Genomic DNA, 27623 nt, shown 5'->3' on the forward strand with positions numbered 1-27623 from the left:
TATTTACTGTTTGTTTGTTTTACAAGACAGGGTTTCTCTGTGTAGTCCTGGCTGTTAGGAAACTCACTCTGTAGACCACGCTGGCCTTGGACTCAGAGATCCACCTTTCTCCGCCTCCGGCCTGAGCCATCACCACCTAGTTCTCTGTTTCCTAAGTCAGCTCACAGGCGCTCACCGTACTCATTATAACTAATTCTGTGCATTGTCTGAATTTTGTATAAGTGAAGTCTCTCTTCTTAAAAAGGTCACTGTGGCTGCAGTATAAATAATAAGTCTAAACAAAGGAAGGATTATAAGCTGTGTGTGTGGTGTACTCACTACTTAGGTGTGGGAACCAGAGTATTCTGAGTCAAAGCCAGCCTGGGAAACAGGGAGACATGGAGAGGAGGAGATGGGAGGAGAAGTGGGAGGGAGAGGAGTAGAGCGAGGGAAAGAGTGGGGATGGGAGGGGATAGTGCAGGGGTTGAGAGACATTTTAGGAGACAATTTTATCCAGACAAGATCAAGAAGGCAGTCCTATTTGGGCATGGTGGTGTAGGTAGGTATTTACTTCCAGTACTCAGGGGGCAGAAGCCGGAGGATCCCTGAGTTCGAGGTAAGATTAGTCTATGTAGCACTTTCCAGGCCAGCCAGAGCTACATAGTGAGACCCTGTTGTGGGGGTGCAGCACTGGAGGTGGAACTGGATGGAGATGGGACACACACTGGCAGTCATGTTTGCCTGATGTGACATGGAGCACGGAGAAAGAACTTCGAAGTCAGACTGGGAACTTTGGGGAGAGCTTTTCCTGGGAGACAAAGGACCACCACATCTAGTCCAACTTGGAATTCGTCAAGTGACAATGTCAGGGGGAGAGGAATTCTAGTTTGTCCAAGTTTGCTTTCGGCTCCTGGGATAAAACACCGACCAAAAGCAACTCTGGGAGGAAAGGGTTTGTGCTATTCCCAACCACAGCCCATCCTTGATGGCGGTCAGTGAGGGAATGTGAACAGGAGCAGAGGCAGGAACCGAGGAGGAAACGAAGGATTCACTTGGCCTCCAGGCTTACTCAGCCTTCTTTCTTGGTTTCCTTCATATATATATATATATATATATATATATATATATATATATATATTTATTATGTATACAGTGTTCTGTCTGTGTGTATGCCTGCAGGCCAGAAGAGGGCACCAGACCCCATTACAGATGGTTGTGAGCCACCATGTGGCTCCTGGGAATTGAACTCAGGACCTTTGGAAGAGCAGGCAATGCTCTTAACCTCTGAGCCATCTCTCCAGCCCCCTTGATTTCCTTTTTATGTGTAGGGGTGTTTTGCCTTCGAGTATGTCTGTGTAGGTGTGCATTCAGCACCCATGGAGGCCGAAGAGGGTATCAGATCTCCAGAAACTAGTTACAGACTATCGTGAGCTGCTGGGAACTGAACCCCAGTCCTCTGAAAGAGCAGCCAGCACTCTGAACAGCCGAGCCACCTCTCCAGCCTCTCATTTTCTTTTCTTACACAGCCTAGGACCACCTGCCCAACCCTATCATGTGTAAGCTGGGCCCCCCACATCAATTGTTAACCATGAAAATACCCCTCAGTCATGCCAATGGGCCAACCTATTGGAAGGGGATTTCTCAGTGGAGGTTCCCTGTTCTCAGATGTCTCTAGTCTGTGTCACACTGACAAGAATTGACCGGCACATGGAGGTTCCTTATGAGAAACAGGAAAATGGAGTGAGGATATAGCCCCATCAGTACAGCCCTTGCCAGCAGGAGGACCCGAGTTTAACCTTCAGTGCCCAGATAGAAAGCTACTAGGTGGACTTGTAATCCCAGTACTGAGGAAGTGGAGATGGGCGGGTCCCTGGGGCTTGCTGGCCAACCAGCCTAGCCTACTCTGCCAGTACTAAGTCCCAGTGAGAGGTTCTGCTTGAAAAACAAGGTAGATGGTTCCTGGGGTACACCACTATAAGAGAAGTCGTCTTCTGCCTCCCCGCAAGGTGCCCACCCACACCCCAAAAAGGAAAGGAAAACAGGATCAAGCACGTCCTCGGTATTGTGGGGATCAGGTAGAAGGGAGCCCTGCGAACGGTTCATGTATGAGCCCCTGAGGTAGGATGAGGTTAGGGGAGCACCTAATTCCTTGAATTAAATAAAGTTAACTCCCTGCTCTTACAAATCTCACCTACAGTCACCAAGACAGAAATTTTATTGAAATATAGAAAAGTTGGACTGAAGATTAAAAAGAAAAGAAGGGCAAATCACAGGAGCTAATACCGGAGAGTTTTTGACCTGTGGGAAAACAATAACTCGGTTCCACTGGAGACCACAGTCTTTGTTCCCTTTCAGGAATGCTGCTGGACTGGCTTTGCTTGGCTGCGGGAGCCAGGGTTTTAATTCTTCCTTTGATTATGAAGTGGATGCTCTCTAAAGCAAATAAATCTCCCAGAGCAATTACCATGTTGCTGTTTTCTTCCTTTCTTGGGACAAAAAGTGAAAACGTTACTACATAAAGCACACAGGAGAGGGTGGCTGGGTCCCACGCTTCCCAGCGTACGCCATTCTGCTATTTCCCCTGCGATGTCTAGCTTGCCTTCTCACTTTAGTTTCTCTTGTCTTTGTTCTACAAAAGGATGATTCATCAGATAGAAGTGAAACTGTGTTCATAGCCCAAACGAAAACCAAGAAAGATTTGCAGTATCTCACCCTGAAAGGGAAGGAAAAATAAGTTTCTCTTTTTAGGACTAAAAAAGAAAAAAGAAAAGAAAAGCAAAGAAAAGAAAAGAAAAGAAAAAAGAAAAGTAAGTGGGCTGGAGAGATGGCTCAGGGATTAAGAGCACTGACTGCTCTTCTAGAGGTCCTAATTGAATTCCCAGCACCCACAGGGTGGCTCACAACCATCTGTAGTGAGATCTGGTGCCCTCTTCTGGCCTGCAGGCATACGTGAGGCAGAACACTGTATATATACATAATAAATAAATCTTTTTTTTAAAAAGAAGTATTTCCTAAAACCCCTTAATTTAAAAACCTTGAGTTGCCTCTCAGTGGTGAGTGATCGCCCAGCAAGTCCAAGTCCCTGAATCGGTGGTCACGTGGTGAGAGGCCAGATTTCTTAAGGAATGCAGGCAGCACCCGGAGAGCTGGCCATGGTGGTACAAGCCTGTAATTCCATCCCTCAGGAACTGAAGCAGGAGAATTGCAAGGTTTGAGGGCTGGGCTACAGGGAAAAGGTCTGTCTCACAGAACAGCACCAGAAGGAAAGAAGCAGAGAGATAAAAAAAAAAAAAAGTCAATGTTTGAAATCCACTCAACCTGGCTTTTCCATTTAGAGGTGTGTACAGTCCGCTTCCTCATTCCTATTAAACACAAAATATCACGAGTAAAATGAGTCCTACACTAACTCTGTCACAGGCTTTGCTCAGTAGTCTGTGGTCATTTATTCCCCATTAATATCCCTATGCCAGAAGTGGGTTTGTCACTGATCCCACATCTTAGTTAGGGTTTCTATCGCCATGAAGAGACAACATGACCATGGTAACTCTTATAAAGGAAAACATTTAACTGAGGTGGAGGCTTAGAGTTTCAGAGGTTTAGTCTGGCGGCTGGGAGCATGGCAGCGGCGCACAGGCAGACGTGGAGGAGCTGAGAGTCCTCCATCCCGACTCACTGTGAGTCAGACCACTTCTTGCTGCCTGCAAGTCAAGATGTAGGCTGGCTCTCTGAATAGTTTAGGTTTCCGGATGCTGCTTCTCCAAGCTTTGACGGTCAGACAGAACACTGCTATCATGAAGCTTAGGCACGCGTGCGAAGCTGTGAAGTTCTCCCATTCATCTGATATAGGTGGAAAATAAGGATGGCCAGTCAGTGTTCACACAAGGAACACACAGCAGAGGCGTCAGTTAGAGAGTAGTGACTGTGAGATCAAAGAGCATCCTCCCCACCTTTGCAGCGATCAGAAGAAACTGTCAATTTAGCAGAAAGACAAAGCTGGCAATAAATCAGTCGGGATTTCCTTAGAAACAAACGCAACTCACATCTCCAATTGGAACAAAGTCCTTCAGCCAGGTGATTTCCAGGTGAGCCAAGTTTCGTTATCAAGCCATTTTATGAAGTCCCATAATTATAAAATCATTTCTGGAACTCAAGGTTATGGTGCCTCAGCAGCAACCAAGTTTATGCCCTCTTTGATGGAACTGTTTAACGATGCCCTTGAGCTGCCCATCAGACCCACAAGAGAAATGCCCTGCTTGGGACTGACACTTTGTTTTGGAAGGAACATGCAGTATGCAAAAATGACATCCAAGGGGGCAAAGCCAAGAATCATTATTGCTAAATACATACTTTTTAAATCGTGTAATACGGGGACTCATGGGACTGAACAGAGAATATTCCTGAATGGTCCGTCCGTTCTGAATCTATCAGAGATGATAGATTCTGTGCGGTGCAGTCAGGATGAGCGTCCAGCTTTTCAAAGCATCTGCTCATGTACTATACGTCATGAATGTCTGTCTGGCAGCTACAGCGTTCCCATGAGCGTTGTTGGCTGAGCATAACGGCGCAGCATGAAACCACGGGAATCTGGCTGCTCACTTCAGTAACCAACCTGACCAAAGCTCCAGGAGGAGCTGTGCCTTCCCTAAGGACAAGATTCCAAGACCCAGGGGTGTAAGTCAGCTTTCCACCACTGAGACAGAGTAAGTAAGATTCCTATCAGCTCACAGTTCCGAAGTTTCAGTCTGTGGCCGTTGCATCCTGTTGTTTTAGGTTGATGGCTGTGTAGAAAGGAAATTGCGATGGAGCGGTTGCTTTCTTCCACGATTGCTAAAAAGCAAGAGTCCCACAATTCCATTTGAGGACACACACCCCCACTGACTAAGACCGCCCACTAGACAGCACATCTTAAAGGTCCCATCACCCTCCAGTAGCCCCACAGGCTGGATCAAACCCAGGTACTAGGCAAGCACTCCATTGACCCACACCACTTGCGTTCCCTCTACAGCAAATCCTTGAACACAAGACTCAGCCTCAGTTCATGATCTCCTCACACTTTAAGAACCTTGAAGGACCCCAGCACCCGCTAGGGGACATAGTCCTCTTCTCACTCCCTTCAGGGCTCCCATTCTCTGGGTGAATGGGCGGAGCCTAGTCCCGGGCCTTTAAATCTTTCCATACCGCTTCGCCTTTTCTCTCATTCTGCGCTCCCTGTCTGTCCACATCTGTTTTTCTATTTGATGTTAAAAACATCGATCCTGGGTGTTTCCTTATATATCTGCGACACAGGAAGTACCTTATAGATGGTCATTTTTTTTTCTGGTTTTTCGAGACAGGGTTTCATTGTAGCTTTGGAGCCTGTAGCTCTTGACAGGCTGGCCTCGAACTCACAGAGGTCTGCCTGCCTCTGCCTCTCAAGTATTAGGATTAAAAACGTGAGCCATCACCACCCGGCTTAGATGTTCATTCTTGATGTAGGAGGCAGATGTGAACTGAGGTTTCTGTTGTCTGTATGAAATAAATATGCAGACTGCCCCTGGCTGACTTGTAGACAGATGGAACGTTGTAAGTTGAGATCCAAAATTCTCTTGATCTTATCGTGGACACTTAAAAACCTAACGACACCAAATGGAACAATTGGTGCCTATGTGTCATAGTCAAAATTTTTACTGTCTGTCTCCATTCCTCCTGCCAACTTGCCAAAGAGCTGAGCATCCTGTAAAACCAAGAATAATTGTGGTATTTAGGGCCCAAAAGGAAGTGATAGAATGGACTGGCCCTCCTTCCTAGTTGTGTGGCCTTGGACAGATCACTTCACCTTTCTGAACTTTAGTATCTCCAATCATAAATAATGCCAGCATTACCTACCAGAGTAGCTATGTGAGTCAAAAGCAAGCAAACAAACAAACAAGCAACCCCTCCCCCCAAAAAAACAGGCGTGAAACGTAAGAGGTTTTATAAATTACACGGTAACATGAAAATACAAGTGAAGGCCCTTCCTAACTTATTTAAACAGGGGCTAACATTTGCTGAGCGCATCGGAAGAAATAAAGGCCAGCAGTAAGTCATGAGTTTCCACAACAACACTTTCGGAATCCGACCCCGCCCCGAGCTGTACGCGTAAGTGTAGAAACCGCTCTGAGAACTACATGTTTGACAGCACAATGGAAGTGCGAACAACCCATGGTGCATGTCGGCTACACACCCACCTTGACGCTGTCAAGATAAACTCTCCTGCTGAGACACCTGTGCTTAGCGGGGAGAGCATGTCCTCGGCGGTCCCCGGCATGAAGGACCTTTGTTTTTCATAACATGAAACAAGCAGCTTGATTTTAGTTGGGCTCGCATTATTGCTGCCCTGTCTCCTCAAAGGTGTTCCTAATAGACATAAAACTACTCAAGGAGATAAACCTGATTTTGTGGCATGTCAGTCAGCACTTTCTATGACTCAGAGTCCATGGGGGTAGGAGACATGGGCTTATTAAGAAAACTGTCCTTGGGTTGGCAAGATGACCCAGAGGTTAAGGACACTTGCCACCATGCCTGATGACCTGAGTTTGATCCTTGGGACTGCATAGTAAAAAAGGAGAATTAATCCCTGTAAGTTGTCCTCTGATATAAGCAAGCTACCTCCCAACACAATAAATAAATATAATTTGAAAAATTAAAAAGAGGGCTGGAGAGATGGCTCAGTGGTTAAGAGCATTGCCTGCTCTTCCAAAGGTCCTGAGTTCAATTCCCAGCAACCACATGGTGGCTCACAACCATCTGTAATGAGGTCTGGTGCCCTCTTCTGGCCTGCAGGCATACACACAGATAGAATACTGTATACATAATAAATAAATAAATATTTAAAAAAAAAAAAAAAAAAAGAAAAATTAAAAAGAAACTTGTCTTGGAATTAAACATTATTTTAATTAAACTATTTTTTTTATTTGATGCACTGTTTTGATTTGCTTCGTTGCTGGAGATTGAACCCAGGTCCTTACACATCCTAGGAAGTGCTCCACCTCGGAGCTACACTATCCCTCTTGAGTTCTTATTGGGATGGAAATACCTGTATTAGTCAGAGGTTAATTTGTGTACAGTAACAACAGCAAATACCTCCCTAGTCTGGTGGCTTAACACAGAGACCTAGTTCTCATTTGCACATGAACAGGAAGCTCTGGTCCGGGCAAGTTATTAAGAACCTCAGGGTGGCAGGTGTCCTGACTTCTTGCCACAGTGGCCAAATCTGGGGACAGAGCCTAAAAAACTCATTCTGCTTTGCTATGCCCAGAAGTGGCCGTATTCAATTCCCCTCTAACCCTTTGACTAGAAGTCATGTAGACGGACAGACAGGAAACATGATGAGCACAGACACTCCGGAAGTATCGTTGCCACAGTCCTCAGCCCCCCAAAGGGCAGGAGGCTCTGGATAACTCACAGGCCTTCATCCTCATCTTCACACCACGGAACAAGCTTCTCTGCTTTAGACGCCCAGCTCATGCCACTTGCATGACTAAGCAAGTCATAGCCTCCATTTCCACACCTGTGGAGATTCCAACACCCACCTCTGCACAGGTGCAGGAGACACTTGATTGTCACCAGGAGGACACAGAATACCTAAGGCAGCAATTCTCCCCCAACAGTTCCAATTTGGCAGCCTATCTCAAATACTATGGTGACATTTTCCAAAGACATCATGACCTACCGATATTACTGTAAATTACTTAGAGATTCTCGGCAAGTCATAGGACACATCCCGATGCAATTCTCGGTATAATGGGAAGTGTAGTTTTCTGCTGTTGCCTTTTTCCCCTCTGTGACACGGTCCCCACTCCAGTGCCCAAGCTTTAGAGCAGCCTGGGTGTGAATGCCAGCTTAGTCACTTTCTTTAGTTAGCAAGCGTTCTGAGCCCAAGCGTCCTCATCTTTTTTTTTTTTTTTTTTTTGGTACTGAGATTGATTTGGGGCCTCTTAACACTGGGACAGTCACAACCGTTTCACAGGGCTGTCTCTAAGACTAAAAACATCATTCAGATCAAGTCCCCAGCACAGTATAGCGTAATTTTCTATCTTCTGATACATTCTACCTAACATTTCTGCATTTGGTACGAGAGCTTTGTGACAGAAACCTCAGTGAGTTGGTGAAAGCCCACGTCAACGCCAGGTTAGGATCTCTGTCAGGAAATGGCTCTGTTAGCAGGAGAGAACACATCCACTCCTAGACATTAAGGATCAAGCAAACAAACAACAAAACAAATTAAATATGGAGACTCAGACATACGAATACACATTTCTGACTTCTTTTAAAGAATCAATTCTCGCTGGGCGATGGTGGCACACGCCTTTAATCCCAGCACTCGGGAGGCAGAGGCAGGCGGCGGATCTCTGTGAGTTCGAGACCAGCCTGGTCTACAGAGCTAGTTCCAGGACAGGCTCCAAAGCCACAGAGAAACCTTGTCTCGAGGGCTGGAGAGATGGCTCAGTAGTTAAGAGCATTGCCTGCTCTTCCAAAGGTCCTGAGTTCAATTCCCAGCAACCACATGGTGGCTCACAACCATCTGTAAAGAGGTCTGGCGCCCTCTTCTGGCCTTCAGGCATAGAATACTGTATACATAATAAATGAATAAATATTTAAAAAAAAAAAAGAAACCTTGTCTCGAAAAACCAAAAAAAAAAAAAAAAAAAAAAAAGAAAAGAAAAGAATCAATTCTCTCTCCAGAGGTCAAAGTTAGCTTCTAACATACAGTCCTTGCCACTCCAAAATAGGGGCGACTGAAGGGGTAAAACTGGCAGGGAGGGGAAGCCATCTTCAACTATTCAGCCAGGCACTAATGATTATATTGGATATATATATGTGTGTGTGTGTATGTGTGTGTGTGCTCTTCCAGGGTTTTTTTTTTTAAATATTTATTTATTATGTATACAATATTCTGTCTGTGTGTATGCCTGCAGGCCAGCAGAGGGCACCAGACCCCATTATAGATGGTTGTGAGCCACCATGTGGTTGCTGGGAATTGAACTCAGGACCTTTGGAAGAGCAGGCAATGCTCTTAACCTCTGAGCCATCTCTCCAGCCCCCTCTTCCAGGGGTTTTGAGTTCAATTCCCAGCAACCATCTATAGTGGGATCTATGCTCTCTTCTGTCATAAAGGTGTACATGCAGATAGATAACACAAAGAAGTCTTAAAAAAAAAGAAAGAAATCCACCTATCTCTGCCTCCCGAGTGCTGGGACTAAAGGCATGCACCACTACTGTCCACTATATTGGGTATTTTTGCTGCTCCTTTTATTTTTAATTTTTTAATTCTTTGAAAATTTTATACAGTATATTTTTATCATAATGTTTCCCATCTCTATCCCCCAACACTATTCCTTTTGGGGTTTGGTAGTTGTTATTTGACATAGGGTCTCATCTAGCCCAGGCTACCCTCAAACTTACTATGTAGTTGAAGTGGACCTTGAACTCCTAACACTCCTGCCTTCATGTCTCAAGGACTGGAATATAGGCATTTTCTACTACCCCTGGCTTACACTGTTAACCTCTAAAAGACTGTAGAATTTAAATAAAGTACCATTTTCTTTGCTTTTAGGTGGAACTATATCGAATAGGTAATTGAATTATCCTAATGCAAATTCAGACTAACAAGTAAATATCATTGATAAATGTTTCTAAAGTTCAGAGGAGAGATTACTACAATAAGTAGAATTTGCTTGATAGATTAATTCTGGCAAAAACATGATGGGATAAAGGGTATAGGTTATTGGTGGAGCACTTGTCCTGGTTTCAATCCTCAGCAATGGGGACAGAGAGAGAGAGAGAGAGAGAGAGAGAGAGAGAGAGAGAGAGAGGGGCTGGAGAGTTGTTTCATCAGTTAAGGGCACAAATGCTCTTATAGAAGACCTAAGTTCAAGTCCCAAGACCCATGTTAGGTCACTCACAACCATTTGTAATGCCAGCTCCAGGGGATCTGATGCCCTTTGCTGGCCTCCATGTGCATTGCATTCACACACACACGCACACACACACACACACACACACACACACACACACATGCATGACACAACATTAAAAATAACAACAAAATCCTTAAAAAAAGAATGAAGCTCAAAAAGAAGAAAAATAACAATACAAGGTGTCCACGCTTATGGAAAGACAGAAAGGAGCAACTACATCTGTCTGTTCCACCCGAACTGGATCTCAAGTCAAAACTAGAAGTCTGAGACAGCCCTGGGGAAGAGACAACAGACGGGGCCTGCTTCTGAAGCCTGTAGTCTCATGGCCTAGGCAGGCTGACCGTGACTTTAACAGGAGACATAGTATTACTGATGACTCTGTCTTCTCTGAACAGAAAGGCAAATGAAGTGCAGTGTCCATTTGTGACTTTAACAGGAGACATAGTATTACTGATGACTCTGTCTTCTCTGAACAGAAAGGCAAATGAAGTGCAGTGTCCATTTATGACATTGCTGTGCGTGTGTAGGTCACGGTCTTGGTGCCAGTGTGCAAGGTCACTGTACTGTACACGGGTGAAGAAACTCTCTCCCGATGACCTGCAATTCTCAAGGATTGCTATGTGTCCTAGAACGTATTGTGATTCATAATTTTGCTATGTGGGGCAAAGGCATTACCTTTCCAGACCTCGTCGGCTCTTCCCCACATTTACCTAGAGCATGTGGAATCAGAATTGTCAAGCTAGTGAAAATGTAGTAAAGCTCTCCCAGTCCAGCCTCCTTGTTTTCCAAATGCCCAGGGAAGGGAAAAGGACTGCCCAAGACAACACAGTCAAGACCAGAGCCAGCTCTCCTGCCTTTGCCTCCATTTCTTTTCTTTTTTTTTGTTTGTTTGTTTGTTTTTCGAGACAGGGTTTCTCTGTGGCTTTGGAGCCTGTCCTGGCACTAGCTCTTGTAGACCAGGCTGGTCTCGAACTCACAGAGATCCGCCTGCCTCTGCCTCCCGAGTGCTGGGATTAAAGGCGTGCGCCACCACCGCCCGGCCTTTGCCTCCATTTCTATAAGAACATTTTACTTCCTTTTCCTTCTCAACCAAACTGCCGCAAGCACTCACTGCCTGAGACCTGTTGTCGCTATACATTCTAAGCTCCTATCTAATCACCCAAGCATTCCAACTTATCCCCAGTCCTCCTCCTTTACCCTTGTAGCATCTTACCAGGGCTTCCAGATTCTACTTGGAGAAATCCTGCAGGAAGCCAAATCATCTCTCTGCCCACCCATCCCTCTCCCCCTCCCTTTTCTGGTATATTTATTACACTAAACACATTCTGAAAAGGGGAGAGGCTCTGTTTCTTGTCTGGGATGTAAAGAGCACTAGAGTTAACGCCAAGGACTTAAAAATACGCAAAGGAACAAAGCAGAAAAGAAATTTCTTTCTATTAGAAGTGGATTTCTATAAAAATACTAAAGATGGTTCTGGCCAGTGCTGTCTCTTGCCTAGCTCACTCCGGTTGTATGGGAGAGGAGCAGAAAATTCTTATGAGGAAGAAAAAACCAGGAAGGAAAAGAATGAAAGTGGAGGGAGTCAATGATGAGCGGGAACTGAGTGATACACACAGCCCTAGCACAGGCTGAGTCCTAAGGAGCACAGAAAGAGCAAATGACCGCGGGAGAGCAGACAGAGGGCCGCCCTGCCCTTTGCACACTCCAGGCCTCACAGCAGTTTTATGACAGCGTCAGCCGTGTTGAGATAAGGAAAACAAGGACATACGCTGGAAATTTCATGATACTAAATTTATTCCATTTGAAATTAGATCCGGACTTCTATAGTCCTAAGACATTAAGGAGAGGGACGCTGAAATCGGGAGATAATTACAACTTCACGTGCTCCCTGGCAACCCAGGAATGTCATCCTATGTTGTTCTCTACTTTGATCTTCTTGATTTTTTTCTTTTTTTTCTTTTTCTTGGCTAATGCATTGATTTGGAAAACCCCAATGTCAGTTAGTCTCCTATCTAGAAAAATAAGTCAGATAGTAAATGGCTACCAATCTATTAGGAATAAATCACAATTAATTAACATATTCTTAAGGAGAGGGCTTAAACAGAATCTTCATTTTACAACCTCTTGCATAAAATAGCTCCATAAGTAGCTTGAATTAGTCCTAACAACCACTGTTCAGTAATTAATTAAATGCTTCTTCATAACCTCTGACAATTGGACCCCAGGGAATTTAAAAGCAGCAATAAATACAGATGTCAGTACACAAACTGAGGTGGTCCTGATGCAGAACTCTTCATGTGTCAGGTGGGGGCTCAACTTTCTCATCTGAAATGAAGCAAGATATTAATTCGAACCACGATTGTAGGAATAAGGGAAAAAAATCAAAACAAAGTCCATCCTCTCGGGCGGAACGCCTTGGTTTGTTGCCCACTGCCCACTTGCCACGTGCCAACAAGAGGTAACAGCATGGAGGGTGGGGCCATGTGCCCTGGCCTTGCTGTGTGAACAGAGGGCAGCAGTGACTCCTACCTGGACAAGCTCCCTCAGCTGCTTGTGTGGCAATGCAGTTGCGCAAGCCTTGGCCAAACCTGCTTAGAGAGTAGGCAGAAAGCCCCAAGGTGTTCCTGCTCTAGGCAACCTTCCCAACCCTTCCTCTAAAGTGGGGGTAGGTTTCTCCCACCGTCTGTTCTCCTCTGAACCCCTCTATCTTCCTGCACCCCCAGTCTCTGGAGAAGGTGAGCCTGCTGCCCCCCCATCCCCCACTCCCACCCCCCACCCTGCTCCCCCCATCCCCCACTCTCACCCCCCACCCTGCCAGAGTACTTACAGAGCTGTCTCTGAATTCTTGTTTTTCTCTTTCACGCAGAGCTACAAGGCAAGCACAGGTTCGTGAGTTTGCATCCTTTTCTAAGGTCAGGAGTGAGCATTTTGAATGTATCGTCATGGCAATGGGTGCTGCAAATAGATTTTAATGAATGATTTTATTGATCTTAATCAGAATGTTTCTAAAGTTCACAGTTAGGTTTTCATTTCATTTCATTATATTAAAAAAATCTTTGTGTATGTGTGTGTGTACACATACATGGTGGAGAAATATCATGCCATAGTGCATATACGGAGGACAGAAGACAACAACTGTAGGTTTCTGTTCCTCACGTGGGCTCTGGGAATTAAACTCAGATAGTCAGGCTTGGCTGCAAGTACCCTTACTTGCTAAACCATCTCTCTTATTCTCTCTCTCTCCTTCCCTTCCTCCCTCCTTCCCTCTCTCTTTCTCTTTTCCTCCTCCATCTCTTCTTCCCTCCCTCCCTCCCTCCCTCCCTCCCTTTCTTTCTTTGGAAATATGTTTTGGATTGGAATAGAGGGTGGGGCAAATTTCTCTTGGGAAACACTGTTGCCCTGAATCAGATCTAGTTACTGTTGAATGAAGAATGACTTGCTGACTGATGGATTCAACCTAGGGCATTCTGTCTCTCTTTAAAGGTTTTCTGCCACATGTGTGCCCTCTTTGGCTCTGAGTGATCTGCATGGCATTAACCTAAGCACGCACATATATTCTGAACCACAGTAAACAGCAATGCCAACCGTTGGACGGCTCAAACTCCAGCCCACAGGTACAGAGCATGTGGCTGTATTCAGGAGCAGAGAATGCAGGCATCTGTTCCTCCCCGGGTTTATTTATTGTACCAGGGGCACCATAGCAACAATGAAAGGGGAAGTTATTGATTGGGGCTTTTCTGCTTCCTACCTCTCCAGCACTGGGAAGACAGGTGTTCACTGCCACACTGGGCAGGAGAAATATAAAAGGAAGAGAAACCAACTCCAAAGCCCCCGCCCGTGATACCATAGGCATTTCCACCCCAGCTTTGTCCACATGTACTTCTCTTCTTGTAAAGCTCCACACAGGATAGATGCTGGAGCCTTGCGCGTGTGCTTCACAGTCTCTGCTAGAGCCTTGTGCATGTGCGTCACAGTCTCTGCTAGAGCCATAGCCCTGGCCTCTTAGATGAATTTTCACCCCAGTAACTTAGACTTAGGTACCTTCATTATTCTTTTTCTCCTAGCAAGCAGCCCAAAACCCAAAGTCAGGAAGACCACGACACAAGCAGCAATGATTGCCTCTATTGGGACGGCTGGAACTTTGTCTGTTGGGAAAGCAAACACAGGGAAGAGCAGCCAACTTCTAACTTACGTGTTTGTAATAGGAACATGGTCCCTTATATTTGCACACACCACTCTTTTAATTAAATCTTTGCAACAACCCCAAATGATGAGGAATAGGGGTCTTTGACAGGTTAGATTACTCACCCAAAATGTCAGAATTAACAAATGGCCCGGGGAGATTATGAGCCCCCTCCTTTGTGAAGGGAGTTTCTGAAATGTGAGTACCCCACCCCGAGTAGCCGTCCAGTCCATTTTGTGCTTTCTTTATTTTCCTTTATTTATTTTTTCCACAGAAAGCAGAAGCAAATTGAAGTCAAGACCTTTTCAAAAGCACAAAGGTTTTTAGGAGGACTCTCAGAAGAAGACAGAGGGAAGGAGGCTGGGAGAGCAAGAAGGCGGAAAGGGCTCCCTAGGCTAAGACAGATGGGAGACATGGCCGGGCCCAAGGAGCAGTGTGCACAGTGGTCCCATCTGTCCATACTGTGCTAGTGCCCTAGGCAGACAAGACACATAGAGAGTGGCTGCTTGGTGTCTGTCAGGAAGTAGAATTTCAGGCATCAGCCTTCCCACCCTTAGCAAAGATTTCCACAGTTCTCTAAATGACGAGGAAGGACAGTGAAGGAGCTGTGGCAGCCATGACAGCTTGGAGACAAAACTCACTAGAACGTTACGTTTACTTATTTGTGTTGCACTCCTTCACTTGTGTGTAGATGTGTGGGGTTCGGAGGATGACTTGTGGGAGGTAGTTCTCTCCCTCTTCCATGTGGGAAGCAGGGGCAGAAGTCAGGTTGGCAGGCTTGGCAGTGGGTACCCACTGAGCTTTCTTACTGGCCCAACCAATTATCTTTTAAATATTTTCTTCCAATTATATCCAGTTCCTGCTCAGATTAATTGCAGAGGGGACCTGGGGGGGGGGAATGGATTAAATATTCCTCATTTTGTGTGTGTGTGTGTGTGGGAATACTAGGGCTAGAACCCAGGGCCTAACACATGCTAAGCAGAAATTCTTTCTACCACTGAGCTATACCCTAAGCTCCAGAGTGTCCTTCACTTCTGCCCACTCCTAGCTCTTCCCCCAAAATTATTCTCATGTGTGTGGGAATACTAGGGCTAGAACCCAGGGCCTAACACATGCTAAGCAGAAATTCTTTCTACCACTGAGCTATACCCTAAGCTCCAGAGTGTCCTTCACTTCTGCCCACTCCTAGCTCTTCCCCCAAAATTATTCTCATGTAGGTGTGGGTAGGGTCAACCCTCTGTGGAGGGTGGCCTGAAGAGCCTTCTAGAAAACCCCAGCTGTATATTAATTAACTCTGGGATACATTGCAGTCTTTACCTTACTGGAGACCTCCACTTGCACATCAAGGAAGGCTATTATATTGGGACAGAGAGGAAGGGAAGACCGGGTGACTAGGAGAAGAAATCAGGGTGCTATCGTAGATAGGAAATATCTTTCACCAAACTGAAAACCGTGAAACCACATGTTACAACTTTCCTTCCACAAACCAAGCTGAAACAAACCGGCTGACCTACTGGCTCCCCTTGCACTTCAAGTTTCTGTTGAAAGTGACTCTGACACAGGCATCTAACTGCCTGGACTCCTCCCTTTGTCCTGTTTTGGTGGTCCTCTCCCTCGGACCATTCTGGTAAAATAGTTTTTAACACGTGGGCTGACTCTTGTGCTGGTGAGGGGCTTCAAGCCATTCCCAGCGCCTCGCGGTGCTTTAGAAACCGCCCCCACGGAGCAGGGGCGAGCCTGTGGGGGATCAGGCACCAAGCCCCAGGGAGCAACAGGAGCAGAGCAGAGCACATGCGCTCTAGAAGGCGAACGGGCAGCCTGGGAAGTAACGAAGCAAAAAAAGAAATAAGAAAACAAGCTGGTTTGGCAGACCTCCATCCGAAACAAGTTTCTGCCCACCTAAAAGGCAATTTGCTGATTGCCACAGAAGCCGTGTGATGTTTTTTTGTTTTTGTTTTTGTTTTTTAAAAAAAACATGGTCATAGAGCAATTATGCTTTCTTCCTAACCAAGAGGGATGCTATAATCACTCAGTCTCCGAGTGTGGTCTTATAGTTAATTAGAATAGTAGCACATGTGGCTCACTGTACCATGTTTTTGTAAAGGTTCTGGGTAAAGTCTAAAAAAAAGTCACAAGCGTCAAGGTGGTGTCCCTTCCATTGCTTCTACCCTTTGGACACAGGCTCTTTGGTAGGGTTTTGTTGTAGTTGTTGGTTTTAATCACGTAGCCCTGAGGCAGACTGTTTTTCTCTGCAGGACAAATTACTGAAAAACCCAGTAACCACAGTGATGGGGCAGTCAACCAGTAGCCACTCCCCCTCCTCATTGGCCACTGACTTTGTATCCTTGGCTCCCTAGTGTGGGGAGAAAAGAAACTACTGATGTCTGGTGACATCAGTCCGTTCAAGCAGGATTTGGCAAGCAGGTTGGTTTGTTTCCTGGGAAATGGCAAGGTTGGCAATGAATAGGTACAGTGGAGAATGTTCTAGCAGGATGCAGGAGCCTCAGCTTGTTTCCCTGCTCCCTGAATACCCGCCCAAGAGCAAATGTGCACGAAGGAATGGTGTACATTTGTGGCATTGGGCTTTTCAATTTCCTTTTTGTCTATGCAAGAAGCCCAAGGAGACTCATGCCTACAGGGCACGCATATGCATTCAGGCAAACACTCATACATGTAAAGCAAAATGAAATCTTTCAAAAGGGAATAAAATATCAGGAGAACACTTCAAATCTCACTGGTTCTCCGTGATCACAGGGGGATGAGCTTGAGCGAAGAGAACACAATGCTGAGGGAGAAGGCTCTGTGATTTACCTTGTTTCCCCACTCCCTCTGCTGATCAGGTAACAGGACAGAAGTCAAGAATTACGAGTGGACCGGGCAGTGGTGGCGCACGCCTTTAATCCCAGCACTTGGGAGGCAGAGGCAGGTGGATCTCTGTGAGTTCGAGGCCAGCCTGGTCTACAAGAGCTAGTTCCAGGACAGGCTCCAAAACCACAGAGAAACCCTGTCTCGAAAAACAAACAAACAAACAAACAAAAAAAAAATTACGAGTGGTTTCAACGATCTTTTCTTTTTTTTTTTAAAGATTTATTTATTTATTATGTATACAGCAGTCCTTCCATATATGCTTGCATGCCAGAAGAGGGCACCAGATCCCATTATGGATGGCTATGAGCCACCATGTGGTTGCTGGGAATTGAACTCAGGGCCTCTCTGGAAGAGCAGTCAGTGCTCTTAACCTCTGAGCCATCTCTCCAGCAGCCAAAGATCTTTTCTTAAAAAAATCTTATCAACATTTTTCTTTTGTGCATTTGTGAATTATCTTCTGTTACAGGCTGTGACTCAAATGGCTAGTTCCTACACATCGATGCTGAAGGGAAGTTGCGGAAGTTTCTTCAACAAAGTCACACCAGAATTGCTTTCTACCTTGGTCCCAGAATCTCTGCTCAAAAGTCAGAGGTCTATATGGAGTGAGTATATTCTTCTATATTAAAAACTTTTTTTTTGATAAGGTCTCACTGTATAACCCTGGCTGTCCTGGAACTCACTTTGTAGACCAGGCTGGTCCTGAACTCACAGAGATCTGCCTGCCTCTGCCTCCCAAGTTGTTGGCATTAAAGGTGTGCACCACCACACCAGGCTTAGATTTTTTTCTATTTAGAGCAAATACTCTACCTCTGAGCTATCCCAGCCCTTCTCAGTGTCCAGAATCAAACTCAAGACCCCCTGCACACAAGGAAAACACCACAGAGCTACAGCCCCAGCCTCTAGCCCTTTTTACTTTTTTATTCTGAACATGATCTCACTAAGTTACCAAGGCAGGACTTAAACTCACAACTTTCCTCCCCTAGCCTTCTGTATAGCTGATATTATAGGCTTGTGGTACCAAACCTGACTCAGACTAGAATTCCTAAGGAAAATTGTCCTGGATGGGGATAATTTTCCAATGAAAATCTTAGCTACAAAGCATAATGGTCACCACCAGTGGTTAGCCCTGATAATATTTACCAAGCCCATCTTCTGACTTATGCATCATGCTGAGCAATTACTTAAGAAGAATTACCTGTAACGACCAGGTGGAAGTCCAAGGTCTCCACTTTGAGAGTTGAGCTAGCAATACAGCTGTAGGTTCCATTGTCGGATTTCTTGACTTTGGTGATTGACAACTGAAAAGACTCACTTGTCTCTTGGATTTGGTGACGGCCTTTCTCTAAAACCAGGAAGTTGTTGTCTTTACGCCACTCCATTTGAGCTTGGGGGTTGGATTTCACGTTGCAAACCAAGCTTACGTCGCTGTCTTCCTCTACGGTTTGGAAGTTATCTCCGCTTAGAAGAGGAGGGACTGTAAGACTCAAGCATTTAAGATTAGTTAGAAGTGAACAGTAGTTAGTTCACGGTCAACAATTCAAGATCTCCTTTCCATCTTTCTCGGAGTATATTCACCCCATAGACAAAAATGTGTGGAGTGCTAAGCACACAGGCAGTAACCAGGGACATGAAAGTAAATGACGAACATTCAGGTCTAACTTCATAAGACTTGGAGGCTATAAAGATAGACCATGAGGGGCTGGAGAGGAGCTCAGTGGTTTAGAGTACTAGCTGCTCTTCCAGAGGTCCCAGGTTCAATTTCTGTGGCTCCCAGGGCAGCTCGCAACTTCCTCTAACTCCAGTTCCAGGCATTTAATGGCTTCTTCTGGCTTCTGTGGGTACTAGGCACATACAGTACACAGACATGCATGCAGGTAAAATATTCACACACATATAGTAATAAAATAAAATGATTTAAATGTAAAGATTTTTCTTAAAAAAAGATTATACCTAGCCGGGCGGTGGTGGCGTATGCCTTTAATCCCAGCACTCGGGAGGCAGAGGCAGGAGGATCTCTGGGAGTTCGAGGCCAGCCTGGTCTACAAGAGCTAGTTCCAGGACAGGAACCAAAAGCTACAAAGAAACCCTGTCTCGAAAAATAAAAAAAAAAACAAAAAACAAAAAGATTATACCTAAAGCTGTATAAGATAAGGAACATAATATATATAATAATAGCTGGGCATGGTCGCACACACCTTTAGTCCCAGCACTTGGGAGGTAGAAACAGGCAGGTCTCTATAAGTTTTAGACCAGCCTGGTCTACATAGCAAATTTCAGGTTGGCCAGGGCAACATAGTGGAACCCTTTTTCAAAAACAGTCCTTGCTCTCTTAGCGTATTATACTAATCCAATTTGTACAAGGGTTGGCTAAAACAGCACAACACTAAAAACAAGCATGGTAGCTAGCTCCAATTCCATACATGCCCTCTGTTGTGACTCTGAGACAGATACTCAACTGTTAAAGTTTCTGTTTCCTCTTTTAAAAAAAACAGAAACAAGGATTGGGATGCTGATCCCATTCTGCACTGTGAAGATTAATTGTGACAATGCCTGTGAAGAAGCTGGTAGCATGCTGACCACTATTACGAATGTGGTGGCGGTTTGGAAAGCTTTTCACACCCTCGGGTTTTGTATTTTGTCTGACCACATTTGCCTGGGCCACAAATTTGCATCGGCCCAGTGGCCTTTTACAAAGAAGGTCCTGCCTCAAGAAGTCTTCTAAGTGTGGTAAATCTTGCCTCTATGGGAGCTTAATAAATCCCCATGCCTCTCCTCTTACGTCCTCCACAGTGAGAGCAGTTGTAACCGGGGATAGTCGGACACATTCATATTCATCAATGATTCCAATCCTCCCCCTCCCCTACGTCCAGGAGGAGAAATGACCAAGCCATGTTTCCCTTCTCATCTACGCCCCTTGTGTTTATTGGCAGATGTTCCGGAAATTAATAAACAGCTAGAGTGGGCAGTAAGGAAGGAGGGAAACCTGGAGAAGGAGGGAAAAGGAGCTTGTCTCATCTGCACCCTGAATAATTAGACCCTGAGTGGGCTGTGTTATTAATAACTTTTGCAGAAGAATGACATTTTGTGAATTCTGTATCCATTTCCAACAAGGGTGGTGTGTGGTGTTCAGACACACAGGAAGCTGCTGGAATAGAGAACAGGATGGCCAAGCACAACAGTTCCATTTGTGGAGACATCCTATTAACCATTCCTTTAAACCATTTAACGTTAATAAAAGTTTAAACAAGTCCTCTATTCAGGGACACTGGCCCTTTAAGAAAAATTAAAATAAATAAAATAAAAATCAAATAAAGCTAAAACCTTCTCTTTGACTTGCAACCTAGTCACTTCCTGAATCCCTACTGCTTTTGTTATTGTTGCTGTTTGAGATAAGTTCTTTCCATGTAGCCCAGGCTGGCCTTTAACTGACAAGCCTCCTGCCTCAGGCTTCACACCAGCGCCAGCATTATGTAGCCTTGTACCACGGGGCCCTGTTGCTGATACAAATACCCAAATAGAAACATAGTTATAAGGCATGGGCAGACATCTCACAGAGAAAAAACATGCACGAAAGGGTGAATATCCTCATTTTTAGTTGAATAAGCCAGGTACAGTGGCTGACTTTGAAAGACTGAGATAGACCAACCAGTTGAGCTCATAAATCTGAAGCTAGCCTGGGCAACATTGTGAGATGAGAGACACACGTGTGGGAGGGTGGGTGTAGAATGCTCAATGTTACTGGCAGATACTTGGTGCTCCCGAGGGGATGGGAAAATTGAGGCATTCTGATGTTTCATATGGGGACATGAAATGAACAGTGTAGCCAAATCAAGATTGGGACTTCAGTTGTCACTTAACAAAATGCAGATGCCCAAGACTGTCAGCTTCTTTTCCCTCCACTCACAAGTAACATTCAGCACCACGGAGACCGACACTGTCTGATCCCTCTGCAGCTTGCAGGTAAAGCGAACTCCATCGTCATCTTCTCTGATGGGAGAGACACAGACAGAGCTGCTGTTGATTTTATTTCCAGTTTTCAGATCTACTATTCCATCTCCTCGGTACCAGAGAAGTTCTTCATCGCTGGTGTGGTTTTGAACTGCGCATTCCAGAGAGGCTTCAACACCAGATGGGGTGTCCAGGACATAGTTCTCAGTTCTGCCATTTACAGTTATAACAGAACCTGCGGATATAGGGGGAACAAACGATTAAGGTAGGCAAATGTCTAACCTAGATGTCCACCAGCAGAGGACTGGTTAAATGAATTATGTTGCATCAGTGCAATAAAATATACCGTCAACAATGAAAAGCTATTATATCAATTGACATGATTTTACAAGGAGTTAGATATAATGCTTTTCGTTTGGTTGTTTGTTTGGTTGGTTGATGAGTTGTTCTCAAACTGAAGATCCTCCTGCCTCAGCTTGCCAAGTGCTAGTATTCCTGTGTGAGAGCATGGCATAATGTATTATTAGCTAAAGTGAGAAAAATGGTAAAAAAAATTATGGCCACCAAATTTTGCTGCACATTGAAACCACCTAGCGACCTTTTATCTTCTAATGCTAGGCTCCTGGCCGTCTGATTGCTTGACAGGAGTACAACCTGGTTATTGGGCTATTTAAAAGTTTCCTGGGTGGTTCAAATGCACAGTGAAGTTTGACAACCACCAAGTTAAAAACAGTGTGTACAAAACAACTCCAGAATGAGCTGATAGAAAAAAATGGGGTTCTCATTAAGAAAAGCCTTGGGAAAATACCATGCATTTATATAGACTAGAGCTGGTAAATATAGGTAAGATGTAGAGAATGACCAGGTTGATGCGTTTGTTTTGATGGGGGGAGGGTAGAGTAGGAAAGCAAGAACCTGAAAAAGACTAGCAAAATGAAAAATTACCACAAACTTCAAAATTGAATATGTAGCCGGGCGGTGGTGGCGCACGCCTTTAATCCCAGCACTCGGGAGGCAGAGGCAGGCGGATCTCTGTGAGTTCGAGGCCAGCCTGGTCTACAAGAGCTAGTTCCAGGACAGGAACCAAAAAGCTACAGAGAAACTCTGTCTCGAAAATCAAAAAAAAAAAAATTGAATATGTATATGGACAAAAACTGACTTAAAATACCTGTTTGGTTAAGTGATAGGAATATGGATGAATCTATTCTTGTATGTCTCATGTTTTAAATTTGGACAGTAGAGTAAAATTTAAAAATGTTTAAATGATTATGATTCACGAGGTAGACAAGATTTTGTGGGGTGTAAAATATCTTTTGTCGTTTGAGTTTTTTTTTTGTTGTTGTTGTTTTGTTTGGGTTTTTGGTTTTCTGAAACACAGTTTTTCTGTGTAACAGCCCTAGCTGTCCTGGAACTTGCTCTGTAGACCAGGCTCAAACTCACTGAGATCCACCTGCCTCTGACTCCCAAGTGCTGGGACTAAGAGCATGTGCCACAACTGCTTGGCTGTTGTTTGTTTTTGGAGGCAGGGTCTCACCATATGCCCCTTGTTGCTTTGGAATTTGCTATGTAGACCAGGCTGGCCTCAAAGTCACAGAGATCCCCCTGCCTCTGTCTTCTGAATGCTGGGATTAAAAGCATTCACTCCCATGCCCCACAGGTTTGTTTTTTTTGTTTTTTTTTGTTTTTTTGGTTTTGCCTTTTTGCTCTGATTTTTTTTATTATGTTTAATGTTTATTTAACTTTATTTTATGTGCATTGGTGTGAAGTATCAGATCCCCTGGAACTGATCTTCAGACAGTTGTGAGCTGCCATGTGGGTGCTGGGAATTGAACCCGGGTCCTCTGGAAGAGCAGTCAGTGCTCTTAACCACTGAGCCATCTCTCCAGCCCCCTTTGCTCTGATTTTTAATAAGTTTTTTCTCATTACATTGTAACATACTCCTGAGTTTCCATTTTTATTTTCCTGATTCAGAAGCAGATAACAAAAGATGGAGCTTTGGCTGCTGCTAGGCCGTCCTCCCAAATGTTTGCACAGCCTCTAACTTGAATGTAAGTGTGCCAGTGCCTGCAACTGTACATACTCATGCAAAGGCCGGAGGACTCCAGGGGACACCCTCTATCTCGGCACCTTATTGCCTTGAGGCAGAGCCTTCCACTTCGGCTCTGCTGGCCAGTGAGTTCTCAGTCTCCACCAGTGTCCATGCCCCAGTGCTGGGGCTACACAAACACAGAGCCTTGCCAACTTTTACAATGCATGCTGAAGATGCCCATGCTGAAGATGCCTATGCTGAAGATGTCCATGCTGAAGATGCCAGCTAAGCCAGCAGCCCAGCCCCCTCGTCTTGTTTTCTGGCGTTTCCCATGGAACCCGGAGCCTTTAAGCTAATTAAACATTCACTTTACTACCAAACTACAGCTACAGCCTTTGGCCTAATTTGTTTTACCATGAATAAGTATTTTAAAATGTGAGGGAGGCCTTAAAGCCTCTTTAAGGCCGATATTGTCCTGTAGCTGACGTGTTCAAATAAACAGAGGATTACCTCTCTTGAAACTGGTACCTGAATATTAAAATTCGAGAAAATTCTGACTACAGCTCTAGAGACAACAACACACTTCATTCTCTTAGACAATCAGAGCCATAAAACGGTGTTATATCCCCCCCCCACTTTTTAAAATGTTTTCTGACTCCTATACCGTGAACCATTCATTGTATTGGGTAACCATTCCAAATGGGTACTTAAGGCTGTTTCCAATGTCCATAAATCATTATTTTTTTAACCTAAAAAGAGGTCATAGAGAATATTAACTTACTTGTCCTCCCCCGTGGCAAAGATACAATCACTAGGAGAAGGTTGCATGCTTGCAGTGGCCCCATGATCTTCCACACCATCCTTAATGAATGCAGGCTGGGTCTCCTGGAGGCAAAGAATGCAGTTGCTTCTGTACTTTGATCTACAATGAGTTTATGAACTTTCTTCCTATTAGACTCTTAAAAAAGTCCCAAGTGAGTCACCCCAGCTGTAACTGTACACTCTTTCTAGTTTTCAATTAAACATGTCTGATTAAGTTCTTTTAATTTTTAAGAATTTTTTTAATGACAACAAAAAGAAAACTACAATGATATAGACTAGTATCAGGTAGTCTTGAAGAGGGGGAACATGTCTTTCCTGGAAACAATGAGAAAACAGTCTCTAACCGAGAGAAATGAATTCTGCAGTCTCAGGCGTCGAAATGAGCAAAGCCACTCTCCTTTGAAAGTCTAACTTGGATCATACTTGGAAAGCTGTTCTCCACTCAGAGAAAATCTTTATTTTATGAATTTGGGAATCTTGCCAGCGTGTATGCCTGCACCACTTGTGAGCCTGGTATTGAAGGAGGTGAGGAAAATAATGTTGAGTCCCCTGGACTCAGAGCTGCATACGGTTGTTAGCTGCAGTGTGGGTGCTGAGAATTGAACCCAGACCCTCTGCATTAGCAGCAAGTGCTCTTGACCATCATGGAGAGTTCTTGAGATAGTTACAGATACAAAGGTGTCTCCTTGTAGCAAATATGGCCTCTTGTCTTAATATTCCCTCCCCTGGTCACATGTGGTCTATAAAGGCTAGATAATCAAAGCCTTCCTTTTCCCTTCTGCTCCATCCTTCTGAGATATTTCAGGTCTGTCTGGGAAAAACATGTATACACAGTTTCCCTCAGAGCTAGGGGCAAGGAGTATGGTAGAGTACCTGCCTCAAGTATGCAAAGTCCTGGGTTCGATGCCCAGAACTGCGGGCAGATGGACAGACAGAAAGAAAAAGGGTACTGTTGTGCTTATGTCAGAAACACATCTGGAATGACTTCTAGACTAAGTGACGTCTAAACACATCACATACATTTGTTCAATCACAGCTGAGCCCTATGACTTCCTATTTGTTTTGTTACTGAAACAGACTTTCTTTCTTTCTTTCTTTCTTTCTTTCTTCTTTCTCTTTCTCCTTTTTTATTTCCTTTATTCTTTCTTTCTTCCTCCCTCCATCCCCCTCTCGTTCTTTTTCCCTTCCTTCCTCCCTCCCTCCCTCCCTTCCTTTTTTCCTAAAGATGGGGCTTCTCTTTGTAGCCCTGGGTGTCCTGGAACTCCCTCTGTAGATCAGGCTGTCCTTGAACTCACAGAGATCCACTTGACTCTGCCTCCCGAGTGCTGGGAATAAAGGTGTGTACCACCACCCCACAATGCTGAGCCAGAGTCTTTGTAGATAGCCCAAACTGACTATACAAAAATTTATGATGCTCTTAGCTCAGCCTTCTAAACACTGGGATTACAGGTGTGTGCCACCATACTCAGCAACAACCAACCTGTTGATGCAATGACACAATTTGCCAAATACATTTGCCCAACATCAGTAAATGTTATGGTCAGTATTCAAACCCAAGACTGCCAAGGCTACACTCACAACCACTCTTCTGCCTAAATAAATATTCTTCCCCTTCACAAGATGCTTCTTGTCTCTTCTAGTCCTTTGTCCCTCCGCTAGCCTTAGCGACTTGGTATTTTGTCCCCTTACCATCAATATTAACTCTCAAGAGCAGGAATATATCTCTGACTAATTTGGGGTTCTTTCACTTTTCCCTTGCTCTAGTCCTGTCCCAACAGGAGCAAGAGTGCTTCCCACCAGACAGGGAGGCCCCTACCAACCTTAAGATGCAGTTTCTACTAAACTGAAAAATTTGTCATTGAAATCTTCTTGCCCAGTATCTCTTGGCAAGTGACAGTATCTCTGTCACTCTATAAGAGTGATGACCTCAGCCAGGCAGTGGTGGCGCACGCCTTTAATCCTAGCACTTGGGAGGCAGAGGTAGGCGGATTTCTGTGAGTTCGAGGTCAGCCTGGTCTACAAGAGCTAGTTCCAGGATAGGCTCCAAAGCTACAAAGAAACCCTGTTTCAAAAAACAAACAACAACAACAAAAAAGAGTGATGACCTCAGCACCAGCGAAATGATGGCTCAGCAGAGAAAAATGCTTGCTATGCAAAACTGACATCCTGAGTTTGATCCCATGTAAGAGAACAAACTTCCAAAAGGTGTCCTCTGACCTCCGCATGTGTGCCGTAGCCTGCATGAGCCCACTCCCCTCCACACTAATAATAAATACAATAAAAAGAGTGATGATTAGCCGGCTGGTGGTGGCGCACACCTTTAATCCCAGCATTCCGGAGGCAGAGGCAGGTGGATCTTTGTGAGTTTGAGGCCAGCCTGGTCTACAGAGTAAGTTCCAAAACAGCCAGGGCTGTTACACAGAGAAACCTGTCTCAAAAAAACCAAAATAAATAAGTTATTTAAATTAAAAAGTGGTAATTTCAGAATCTGATCACTAGTGGAGTTTTCTTAGCAGCTCAGTGAGAGAACACTGCCATAGCCTGCAAGATGCTCCAGCTTCAATCACTAGCACACCAAGGAAACAAGGAGGGTTAGAAAAAAGATGATAAAACAGTAACTTTTTTCAAGCACACCCTGCTATAGATCCTGAATAAATAAGTACTCAAAGGCGGTGGTGGTGCACACCTTTAATCCCAGCACACGGGAGGCAGAGGCAGGTAGAGTTCTGTGAGTTTGAGGCCAGCCTAGTCTACAGAGAGTTCCAGGACAGCCAGGGCTACACAGAGAAACCCAGTCTTGAAAAAGCAAGCAAGCAAGCAAGCAACCAACCAACCAACCAACCAAACAAACAAACAAACACAAAACCATCAAGAGTGTGAGGCTTCACCCTATTCTGTGAGGGGGATGAACACAAAATACCAATATCTCAAAGTCAAGCCCCCTCCCCTCACTGGATTTCACTTTCCATTAAAGACAAGCATGTCACTCACCTACTGAGCTCCGAGCAGCTGACCTCCTCAGCTGACTCTTCCTCTGCCCAGGAACCCTGAATTATTTCCCTGTTATGAACCTTTATAATGCTTGGATTTGAACACTTTATGACAGCGGTGTCAAGTAACAGAGATAAATTGGGTGCAAAGTCTGTTTCCCTTTCTGGATTCTTTGAGAAGACAGTAATTGGGAATGGCATCTTCACAAGATCTCAGCTTTTCTGTGTACCTAGGTTACTAGGTGGGGCCGGATATTACTAACAGGGGTGTATTGCTCAAGGGAAGCCTGAACTTGTGCAGAACCCTGTAGCCCATCTCACCTCACACGGTCACTCTCGACTGAGATGGCAGAGCCTGACGATCTGATAACTGGAGAACTGTGACGGGACACGTCTAAGGAGAGGTTTGGCTTTCACAATCGTCCTAACACTCGGAGAGTTCACATAACTTAATTCTGGAAAATTTTTAATCATCAGTAACCTGAGCCCAGTGCTGGAGCTGTGCCAAGCAACCAGAGACGGTTTTAGCACCTCGAGGCTCTCTCTGGATGGAGGAGCCATTGCATGAGACATCAAGAATGAGCTAAACTGATTTTATTCATGAAAATACTCAAGTTGGATTCAAGAAGTGGCTCAGCGGGTGTTACTTGCTGTGTAAGCATGAAATCCTGAATACAGCTCTCCAGAGCCCACGTAAGAGCCTGACTTAGTAGCTGTAACCCAGCACTCTGCAGGGAGATGGGAGGTTGAGATGTGGGGAAGAGACCAAAGAATTCCAGAAAAGCCCCTGCCTCAAACAAGGTGGAAGATGGGGACCAACACCCAAGGCTGTCCTCTGACCTCCGTACGTGCATGGATGCTCATGC

The 27623-nt window shown here is 44.8% G+C and overlaps 1 protein-coding gene across 3 annotated transcripts; it reads right to left on the reverse strand.

The window, feature by feature from the left end:
- Nucleotides 1–11693: 11693 nt before the first annotated feature.
- Nucleotides 11694–26831, reverse strand: Tmigd1 (transmembrane and immunoglobulin domain containing 1). Of its 3 annotated transcripts, XM_041665060.1 has the most exons (8): nucleotides 26759–26831; nucleotides 23727–23830; nucleotides 20873–21151; nucleotides 18164–18442; nucleotides 13959–14062; nucleotides 12745–12785; nucleotides 12447–12505; nucleotides 11694–12242 (listed from the first exon to the last, which is right to left on the reverse strand). In XM_041665060.1, the coding sequence occupies exons 2-8, from the start codon at nucleotides 23803–23805 to the stop codon at nucleotides 12211–12213; spliced, it is 873 nt and encodes a 290-aa protein (XP_041520994.1). In that variant the 5' UTR covers nucleotides 23806–23830; nucleotides 26759–26831; the 3' UTR covers nucleotides 11694–12210. The 3 variants fall into 3 exon arrangements, with proteins under 3 accessions (XP_041520994.1, XP_041520996.1, XP_041520995.1); XM_041665062.1 differs by lacking the exon at nucleotides 12447–12505 and having other exon boundaries at nucleotides 11694–11929; XM_041665061.1 differs by lacking the exon at nucleotides 12447–12505.
- Between the last annotated feature and the right edge of the window lie 792 nt (nucleotides 26832–27623).

The sequence above is a fragment of the Microtus oregoni genome, unplaced genomic scaffold, assembly GCF_018167655.1.
Source record: "Microtus oregoni isolate MIOR12 unplaced genomic scaffold, Mior012 000015F_ref0000493, whole genome shotgun sequence".
Taxonomy (NCBI): domain Eukaryota; kingdom Metazoa; phylum Chordata; class Mammalia; order Rodentia; family Cricetidae; genus Microtus; species Microtus oregoni.

What these genes read in the sequence shown, in the direction of transcription:
- Tmigd1 (XM_041665060.1), bottom strand. Translation starts at nt 23,805, where the DNA reads ATGGTGTGGAAGATCATGGGGCCACTGCAAGCATGCAACCTTCTCCTA. An exon ending in CTTCCACCTGGTCGTTACAG is followed by an intron (nt 14,063 to 18,163) that starts GTAATTCTTCTT and finishes CTTTCCCAACAG; the next exon opens with ACAAAGTTCCAGCCGTCCCA. An exon ending in AAGAATTCAGAGACAGCTCT is followed by an intron (nt 12,506 to 12,744) that starts GTAAGTACTCTG and finishes CTCTCTAAGCAG; the next exon opens with GTTTGGCCAAGGCTTGCGCA.